At 43.7% G+C, this 10772-nt stretch overlaps 1 protein-coding gene and 1 pseudogene across 1 annotated transcript in view; one reads left to right on the plus strand and one right to left on the minus strand.

The window, feature by feature from the left end:
• The window catches only part of Clstn2 (calsyntenin 2), a 710452-nt gene that overhangs the window by 100957 nt on the left and 598723 nt on the right, over nucleotides 1–10772 (minus strand). Inside the window, exon 8 of the mRNA XM_004624971.2 lies at nucleotides 3906–4027. Coding sequence (XP_004625028.1) covers nucleotides 3906–4027 — 122 coding nt within the window. The remainder of the gene's footprint in view (nucleotides 1–3905; nucleotides 4028–10772) is intronic.
• On the plus strand, nucleotides 7120–8834 carry LOC101588405 (annotated as a pseudogene).

The following is a 10772-nucleotide window of genomic DNA, read 5'->3' on the forward strand; positions in this document are numbered from 1 at the left end:
AAGCTGCTGACTATAGAAAGAAATGAGCATCCTCAGGCATTAAGACGTAGGATGGTTCTGGAATTTCCAGGTGGGCCAGGAGTTTCAATATACAGTGCGCACTAGACTGAGTCCTTTGGGGTTAAGGCCAGCTCCAGACTTTTTACAGAAAACTCAGCTCAAACTTTGAAACAACATATCAAGACCAAAGATAAACAATATTCGCAATATGGAAAGTAAACAATGGCAATGTTTTAATATACTCAGTCAAATGAATCAAAAGCAGAGAGACTAGAAACCAGAAGGTAGACTTTCAAATGCGTAAGGAGACCAGGGGAGGGGGCAGGCCAGGGTTACAGTTAACCAGAGCCACACACAGCACACATGCTGAGAATCCCAGCACTCCAGGAGGCTGAATCGTGAGAATAGTAAGTTGGAGACTAGACTGGGCAACTTTCCAACTTGGCAAGACTGTCACAAAAAGTTTTTTAGAAAGAGCTGGAGATACGTTGCTCAACGTGAAGGTCCTGGCTTTATTCCCAGTACTCCAAAGAACAAAACAAAAGCAATTATGCAAGTGCATTACCATGTACCAATTTTCCCTAACATTATTGTATTGTATTAAAAATATGCACTTAAAAAAAAGGAAAAGGAAAAAATTAATTAGAAGCTACGATGTTTTAAAAAAGATCCCTAGATTTTTCCCCCTTCTTGTGATGGCTGAGGTGATTTGCTAACTTGATTGCCTTGGGAGCCATTCAGAGGACTGGCCAAGCACACTTCTGATTTCTGGGTGAGTCTGGCCCTGGGCATCTGGCTCGAGACTTCTGCCCTTTGTTGTCTGCCATTGGCCCTGTCCCGATGCTCTGCTTTCTAGTCACCATGAACTGAGCATCTCTACTCTACCATACTCTCCCACCATTAAGTCTCGGCCTTGGAGACAGCTGGCCACGGTCTGTATCCCTTTGAAGTGTGAGCCTTTACATTGTGGGTACCGGGTATTTTGCCACAGCCACAGAAAAGCTGACTAGTAATCTATGTAATTTCTTCTTGCCCTGCCTTACTTTATCTCTCTTTTCTCTTGACCTCAATGTTTATTCACTGTTAGTCAAGCTAGGGATCAAGTACAGGCTCATGGCTACCACATGCACTGAATATTCGAGCATGAGTAAAATGCAGTCCTGCACCTGGATTTCAACTCAAAGTAAGCAGATAGACAGATGATTACAGTAGAGTAACTATTGGGATAGAGTTCTGCATGGAGTCTGAGGAGTGGAGCAAAAAGGAAAAGCCCCCAAAGGGTGTTCCTGGGTACTTTCCCCAGGAGGAAGCTTTACTAGGTATATATATTGCAGATAGGTTGTGATTTGTTATTCAAGAGGCTTCTGGTAAGACTCTGACCATCAGGGAGCTGGGTAAAGAGGATGGATCAAGTTAGACTATTGAATTGCTGGCATGTTCACTATCGAGGTCTCCTATGCCTAACTCCTTATGTCCTATTCTCTGGCTTTCTTCAGGAAGGACAGCTGTCTAGGTGGGCTGGGGCTTCTGATCATCAATATGTTCCTTTTCCGTCCTTCTTTCCTTCCTTCCTTCTTTGCCTCCTCTCTGTCTCATCTCTGTCTATCATTCTGTCTGTCTGTCTGTCTGTCTGTCTGTCTCTCCTTCCTCTTCCTCCTCCTTTTTGCCAGGATAAGGATGGAACTCAGGGCCTTGTACATGCTAGGAAAGTGTTCTGCAATTGATCTATTAAACACCCCAAATTGTCTTTATTAAAAATATTAGTTTCTTTAGTACAGACATGCTATGAACTAAATTGCATACTTCCAAAATTCACCTTGAAACATTAACTACCAATACATTTAGCAATAGGGTGTTTAGGAGGCAGTTGAGGTCAAAAGAGGATATAGTTTGATAGTCCTGATTCCTTATAGGAAGATCTATAGTGCATGCTTTCTCTCTCCCTAACCCAGTCAGTCAGTCAGTCAGTCAGTCAGTCAGTCAGTCAGTCTGTCTGTCTCTTTGATATGTAAGGACACAGTGTGAAGAAGGTCCTCCATAAGCCAAGAAGGGAGCCCTCATCAGAATTGAGTTGGAAGGTACCTTAATCTTGGATTTCCCAGCCTCCTTGACTGTGCAAAAACAAATTTCTTTGGTTTAAGCCACCCAGTCTGAAGTATTTGTTATGGCCTCCTATGCAGACTAAAACAAAGATAAATTCAGAGTTTGAACAAAGTGAAGATTTGACAATTGCAGAGTCTCCTTCAGACTACATTTTGTATTTCACTGATAATTTCACTGTAAATTTTGCCTTCAAAAATGTTTAATTTTTAAATTAGCACATGCTTAACACAGAAGCAGCCTTGCTGATGGCAAGGGGCGCTGCTGGTCGTGGCTTGCTATGTGACCCTCAGCAAGTCCAAGGATGGTCTCACATGGGCCATGTGCCTGGCACTGAGCAGCCACTCTCCGGCAAGTGAATGCCAGTGAGACCAGAATAGCTTGAAAGATGTTCGTGATTCTCAGCCCCCCGCCACATCCCCTTCAGCTTACCAGTTTAGGAAGAGATCTCAGATTTGTTAGATTTACTATGTATTTATATGTACAACCAGAACTCCTGCTTTGCTATTTTAAATTCCAAACCCTGTGACTTCATTTGCCTATATCTGTGTTTCTCAATCCCATCTCAAAAAACGCTGCAGGGTATCTATAATTATCTTCACCAGTATGGCAATGTTCTTATTAAAATAACCCTCATGATATGGAATTTATTTTAGTTCACTTTGTATTATGTATTTTAAAATATCTCAGAAAAGCCATCTGGCCCTTTAGGACGTAGCTGTGAGTCTGCTGAGAAATCGTATAAACAATGTCAAGATCTCACGACTACCGCAAGAACTAGAGTTCTTAGCTCAGAGGAGCACAGACTACTCTAGATGCTGTTCTTTTGGAATTCTGGGATCCAGCTGGACAGGATTTGTGGGAGGGAGCTAGGCAATGGCCCTCAAGTGTGGGTCCCCTCAGCTTGGCATCCTTGACACTATAACCCTGCCTGGAGTGCCATCAATAAGGGCACCATCATGGTGACTGGATCTTGCCTTGAAGAGAGTCGTGTATGCTTCTGGGAGGATGGACATAGTAGCACACATTCAGAGTGAATGAACAATTCTAGCCTGGCACCATTGGAGGCCTGGGGATTTAGGAAGAAGAAAGGGTAGAGATGGAGTAACAAGAAGACAGAAGGAGCACAGGAGCACAGAGTACAAGATGCCGTCTTTTTGGAATTCTGGGACCCAGCAGGACAGGATTTGTGAGACCGAGCTAGGACAAAGTGAGAGCACCTCCGCAGTCTCAGAACTGCAAGTCCCTGGAAGCACACTTCCGACACGCGTGACTGACAGGCGCTGCACAGTGCCCCTGCGATCGGGAGTTATAAGGCTCTGGACATGGTCTGATTTTCTACTTCATAAAAGAGCACTCGCTACCCACAATGCTCTGCCACTTTGACTTCAAATCCTCAGGTCCTTATTCTGAACTTCCTGTCACCAAGAGCAAGCAGAACTGCCACCAAAGGAGGCAGTAGAGCACTGAGGGGGAGACATGGAGCACTTATCATACGAAGATGTGCCACAAAGGTCAGGAAGGGGCTGGGACTAGGAAAAGTGCTTCCCATGAGCTCATCACAGAGCAGAGTCCACGTGGTGTTCACAGCCATGTTCACTGCTTGTCAGCCTTCACCAGTAAGGGTGGCCCTCCTTCCACCAACTGTCTTAAAGGGGGAAAGTTCCATCCTTACTGTAAAGGACTGTATGCCCCTGAGTGGACTGTCCTAAAACAGCGAGTGACCAGAACTCCAGGCTCCTCCCACTGCATCTGCGCAGGAATGGGCCAGCCCCCTGTAGAGCTGTGAGTGGGAAGGTGCTCACCTGGTCCAGCTTCCAGTGGAACTCTGCAGGGCGAAAGGTGTCGGCCTGGTCAAAGTCCTTCCGCAAGAGGAAGACAAGGCGGCAGTTGTGTAAGTACAGGGCATAGTGGTGCCGGTTCATTTCTGAAAGGCAAAGAGAGAGAACTTGGGGAGTGAGAAAGTCCCCACCAGTCTCTGCCACAGGAGTCTTCCTGCTACCTCACCCAGCACAGCTCAAAGGATAAGGAAACGGCCACTCTCGTTCTCCCTTCACAACTGTCTGATGAATGCTGTGGAACACACCTTGTGGGGCTCGCTGGAAGGGAAGAAGAGGACCCAGGAGAGCCACAGCTAAAGTGCTGCCGAGAAGCCACCCGGGGTTAGACACACGGCCTTTACACTCGGGCTCTGCTCGGATCCAGCATAAAGTTTCTCAGCCTTTTTCTGTCATGACAAACATTTCCAAGAGCCCTGAATGTGTTCTCTACTGAGTCCATCAGCTGTCAGCTGATCTGGACTCCTATAACATAGCTCATTACAGGAGTTCTGAAGTTTTATTTTACCTCAGCAGATTGACAACAGTGATCGCACAGCACATCTCCTTTGTCTGCTGAACCTGTGTTAAGAGGAACTACCGTGCTTGTAGCGAAGAGAAGGGGCTAGACTGATGTCCCAGCATTAGACAGTACTCTCTGGCTCTCCAAAGAAATGAACCAACACCCCCTTCCCCATGCCCAGTAACCAATCAAGGGGACATTTTCTCCTCTGAAATAAACATTTTCTTTCCTGTCTAAGAAATCTTATGTCATGAATGCAGTTGTGAAGCCTTCTATTCACTGGCAGAAGAGGTGCTGTTCTTTGCCCGATACTAAGAGAGCTCACAAGTTATTATGTTGCAATATATGGGGCTTATGCTTCATAACTGTTGGAGGAACCTGAAAGAATAGAACTCCTTTGGCCAAAGCATCTCCATGCATAGCAGAGAGAGCATGGCTCTAGAATCAGCCAGGTTTTGGATGCCGTTGTACCATTGAGTGATGATGGAAGAGTTAGTTACCTTCTGAGAGCCCCAGTTTCCTTAATTGTATCATGAGAGTGCTGCTGGACTAGCCCAATAGACTAAGAATAGGGTATTGTGATTGCTTCCTATATATCTCCTCTAAGCCTTACCTATGTTGTATGAGTTGTATGTATAATTGTAGTAAGTGTGCATAGGTATATGCACATTATATGCATGTGTCGCATACATATCCACGTATGAGTTTTATGCATATATGCTGTATGGGTTGTAATGTGTAACTGGGAGGTTTGAGTGGCTGCAGCCTTATTTGCCAACTTAAAATGGATACACATCCGGGCACAAATCTGAGAAATTGTAGACAACAGGAGCCACGGCTTTGACCACATTGTACCTACAGGTGACTCTGTGAACCATGACAGCTTTGGATGTGTTCACCTGCAAGAACCCTGTGTATCCTGCATTATTTTGGTTGTTTTGGTTTTCTCCTATCAGTTTAATCTAGACTTCCTATTGCCTGTCATGGGATGCATTTAATTGATACAATGAGGAACTGTGGGCAGAGAATCTGCTCAGAACAGATGTTCAGTGACTGCTAGTATTACAGAGACCACGACTCAGCCTAGTGACTCCGGCAACGTGGCCAAGCAGTGTCAGGTGCTGTGTTCACACATGCATTACTGTCTGCTAGAATGCAGCCCAAGAACAGCAGGAAAGAGGTTGGTCAGTTGGCAAGCATGGCAAGATGGGCCCAGGCCCCTGTCTGAGTGCCACTCTTAGCCTCTGGCAGGGCAAAACATCCTGGCCTGATTATGAGGAGTCTATCAAAAAGTTAGTGTTCCTTTCACAATTGTTTATCTGCTTTTCTGTAATTTCTATAATAATTGCAAAACAGTACAGAAAGACAGAATTTTTGGCTTCATCAGTTTTACTTGTAGTAGAAGAGGTTGGGCGTGAGGAAGAACCTGAAAGAATAGATCCCCCTTGGCCAAAGCATCTCCTAGCCTAGAAGATTTTTCCTCTCTCTGCTTTTTTTTTTTCTTTTTTTTTGTTTCTCTGGGTTTCTGGGGTCACCATACACACCAGAAGCATCTGCGGCTCAGTTCACTGGCAGTGGGGTGGGCTTCCCACCCTGGCTTCATAGTGCTCTCAGTCCTCTGAGTGGTTTTCTGCTCCCTGCCAGAGTGCAGATGCACCTTCTCCTTTCCCTGCGGACAGAGCAATCATCCCAGCTCTTTGCACCAGCCGGAAACCTCTGCTGTTCTACCTGGTGACTGCAGGACTGGGTTGGCCCTCTCCCTGGAAAGCCCACTAGAGAGGTGGCTAGCACTGTGTGTGGCCACTTATCATTCAGTGTTCTCCACTGGACTCGGAGGGAGCAGAAGACCCTAAGATCCAGAGCAGAGGCATGGGCAGGAGAGGTTATGGAGAGAGGGAAGAAGCTGAGGGCAGATCAGGAAGCAGCATTAGTCACACAAGAAGTGGCGAGGTAAGCACTTAGGTAAGCTGGGTTATGGTGGGCTCAAATGTCCCCCGTGGCAGAGGCACCAATATGTGTGTTCCCTGTGCACCTAGACACATAGCTAAGGGCATTTCACAGCTCCTGTGGTTTTCTGGGGCAATGCGACCAAGCTCTGGCAGGTTGAAGGTGATTAAATGAACAGCCACCTGCTGTTCTGACCAATAAAACCTTTCTGCGCTCTACTGGACTCTTAACTTTCTACTCAGTGGCTAAGAACAACAGGAACGAAGGCTGCAGGGATTCAGTGAGGCTTGGTCTCAGGATGTCTGGGCAAAGCAGTGCTTCTCCACCCTGCAGGCCTTCAGGGCCACTGGACAATACCATGAGGGGACACACTGATACACAATGTCAGCCACTGACACTTGTTTGTCAGTAGAAGGAGAGTGGCTTTCTTTTTCTCTCTTTGTTGCAGCAAGCCACTGCTGACTAATCCATTCTGTTATCCACTTATTTATAGTTACTTTGTAATGAACCAGAATTAACGAGTTTTACTTGTACCAAAGAGAAATTAATGCAGTTTTCATGAAGGGCCATTCAACATATCACCTTAATAGCTTTCTTAATATTTATATTCTTTGATTTAATAATTTAAGTTTCAGTCTGGAAACAATCAGAAATTGTTGTCCAAAGTTATATACCAGAATACTTACTACAGCACTGTTTCATTTGCATTAAAAAGGAAACAGTTTACCGGCAGCTCCCCGCCCGGCCGCTACCAGCCTGGCCACCCCGCTCCGGAGCCCTGCGTGCCCGCGGGACCATGCTGCGCTGGCTGCTGGGCTGCGCGCTGCCCCGGGCCGCCTGCCAGGATGCGGAGCCGCCCACGCGCTACGAGACCCTCTTTAAGGCGCTGGACCGCAACGGCGACGGCGTGGTGGACATCCGCGAGCTGCAGCAGGGGCTCCAGAACCTGGGCATCCCGCTGGGCCGGGACGCGGAGGAGAAAATTTTTACAACTGGAGACGTCAACAAAGATGGGAAGCTGGATTTTGATGAATTTATGAAGTATCTTAAAGACCACGAGAAAAAAATGAAGTTGGCATTTAGGAGTTTGGACAAAAACAATGATTGAAAGACTGACGCTTCAGAGATTGTCCAGTCTCTCCAGATCCTGGGGCTAACTATTTCTGAAAAACAAGCAGAGCTGATTCTTCAAAACATTGATGCTGACGGGACAATGACAGTGGACTGGAATGAATGGAGGGACTACTTCTTATTTAATCCCGTTACAGATATTGAGGAAATTATCCGTTTCTGGAAACACTCGACCGGAATTGACATAGGGGATAGTATAGCTATTCCAGATGAATTTACAGAAGATGAGAAAAAGTCCGGGCAGTGGTGGCGGCAGCTTTTGGCGGGAGGCGTCGCTGGCGCCGTCTCACGAACAAGCACCGCTCCGTTGGATCGCCTGAAGGTCATGATGCAGGTTCACGGTTCAAAATCAATGAACATATTTGGTGGCTTTTGGCAGATGGTAAAAGAAGGAGGAATCCGCTCCCTTTGGAGAGGAAATGGAACGAATGTTATTAAAATTGCTCCTGAGACAGCTGTTAAGTTCTGGGCATATGAACAGTACAAGAAGTTGCTTACTGAGGAAGGAGAAAAGATAGGAACCTTTGAGAGATTTATTTCTGGGTCCATGGCTGGAGCAACTGCACAAACTTTCATTTATCCCATGGAGGTTTTGAAAACCAGGCTGGCAGTAGGTAAAACTGGCCAATATTCTGGAATGTATGATTGTGCCAAGAAGATTTTGAAACATGGAGGCTTAGGAGCTTTTTACAAAGGTTATGTTCCCAATTTATTAGGCATCATACCTTATGCGGGCATAGACCTTGCTGTGTATGAGCTCTTAAAGTCCCATTGGCTGGATAATTTTGCAAAAGACTCTGCCAATCCCGGCGTCATGGTGTTGCTGGGGTGTGGTGCCCTGTCCAGCACATGCGGCCAGCTGGCCAGCTACCCCTTGGCTTTGGTGAGGACTCGCATGCAAGCTCAAGCCATGGTAGAAGGAGCCCCACAGCTCAACATGGTTGGCCTCTTCCAGCGAATAATTTCCAAAGAAGGAATACCAGGACTTTACAGAGGCATCACTCCCAACTTCATGAAGGTGCTCCCTGCTGTGGGCATCAGTTATGTGGTGTACGAAAACATGAAGCAAACTTTAGGAGTGACTCAGAAATGACATTCTGAGGTGTTTGCTTCAGAGGAACTATTGAAACTTTCAACAATCTTTTGAATGTCTCCTCCTAGAATTGCAGCAGGTTTATGGCAAAAAACAAACAAACAAACAAACAAACAAAAAAAAACCCTATATTTTTTCCACACAAAGGAAGAGCATATCATCAATCACTTCAAATATTTGGGCTCAACTTTGTCTAGATAAATTATGGCTTGAAAGGTTTTTGAAAAAACCATACTTTATCTTTTCTGATTTGTCCGTCTGCTGATGTGTGTCCTGAGTCCTCAATCTGAAAATGTGCTCTTTTGAACTAAATTTGCTTTGCGTGGTACAATTATAAATCACTAGTCTGTGTTCTGGTTGGTTCACCTTTATGTCACTTCCTTTACAAATGAATTACTATCTTTAAAAGTGATCAGACAGTATTAAGACTTGTTTTGTATATTTTGAATGCCTTTCTTTTTTGCTGGCCTTGTAGTTTGGTTCCTAGGATTATACACTGATTGCCACATTTACTGTTAAATTGTCCAAACAGGACATCTTGTTGGAAAGAGTCTGTTTATTTTATCTTTACTTTGAACAGTAGCAGGAGACAAAGCCCTTCAACTTGCATCAGTTTCTGGAGAGCATCTCTCTGTTTGCCCTTGTTTCCTGCTGTTTTAATCAGATTCTATTTTAACCAGAAAGGTTTCTTAGTGCCTTTCTTAGTGATCTTCTTAATGACCAGAAGTGGATGCACATGAGTAAACGTTACACACGCATTTCCTCCTCGTTAGTGAATTTTTGGACCTGCTGTTTTCCACAGGGCAGCACAAAGCTAAGAGAACGGTGCCGAGCGATGTCGGTATGGGCTAAGCTTACACGTTAGACTCCCAGAGTTAAGGGCAGGGCCTGACTGATGAAGTATATATCCATATTTTCACTTGTCTCATGTTTTAGAAACATGTTAAAAACTACATATTTGTAGCCTTTTTAAAATTTTACTAAAACCATTTTTGTACTCAACCATCTTTCCTGATTTGTGATTAGAACTTAGAATATATGTATTAGTTGAGATTACTCTTAATACCTTTTAACCTTATTTAGTTTTTAATATGATCTGGTATAAATTGCAGCATTTTCATGAAAATCTAGCAACATAATAGGCATTTATTTTATTTGAACCTACCTCTTTTATTTTGGAAATCAAAGAGACAAAATGGACTTGTGTTTGTGAAACATATTCTAAAGTACAGTTTCAGTTATATTACTTCTGCTTCCTAAAAGTCTCCATATTTTTATACTGTATATATGATAATCATGGAGCTCCATCTTCAGGGTTAGTCGCACTTTTGAGTAATTCGTAAAACATTAAGGTATATTTTTAGCTTTTTTTACTCAAAAATATGGACATGAACTTCTACTGTTTATGAAATCTCTGCTAGTGAAAACCATGAAAATATTCCTAGCTCATCATGAATTGAAGTTGTTGCTTGTGGAACATTTGTTAGGCATGAATGTGATTTATCTGCTTCTTGTATCTTTTAAAAAATGATCTTGTGTCTTTCAGAATAATGTCCTAAATTGAAGATTGCTTGTTTCTAGCATTTATGCATATTTACTTTCTATTTTGTATTAAAAATGTTTATTCTTAAAAAAAAGAGGGAAACAGTTTAAATATTCAACAAAAAAGTAGCAAGTTAAATGGAGTAGTATAAGTTCACATGGCAGAGTTTTAAACTGCCATACAATTCATGTTTTAAAGAATATCTCATTGCACAGAGAAATGACCTGGATAGAGTTATATAAAGGGAACAGATAATAGTACTACATGTTTTATAAAAATAGATTCAAGTTGTGAGAACATTCTACTATATGTAGAAATAAAATAACACTTTAATGAAATGCAGTTATCAAATGAGATTGCTTCAAGTGTTCAGATTTTAGGTGGCTTTTGTATTTTCATACATTCCTGGTTTTTTTGTATGCCTCCTATAAATACACAGTGCCTTTACAGCTGAAAAACATTTCTGAAATAAAACAAACCCTAATCAGGCTTCAGTTTAGTCTTAAAATTTTTATTTTTATTTAGGATAAGGAGGGCCGGGGAGATGGCTCAGTGGATTAAGCGCTTCCCTGGCAAGCGCAAGGGCCTGAGTTCAATCCCCGGTTCCGCAAAAAAAAA

The sequence above is a fragment of the Octodon degus genome, unplaced genomic scaffold, assembly GCF_000260255.1.
Source record: "Octodon degus isolate 3935 unplaced genomic scaffold, OctDeg1.0 scaffold00008, whole genome shotgun sequence".
NCBI classification, from domain to species: domain Eukaryota; kingdom Metazoa; phylum Chordata; class Mammalia; order Rodentia; family Octodontidae; genus Octodon; species Octodon degus.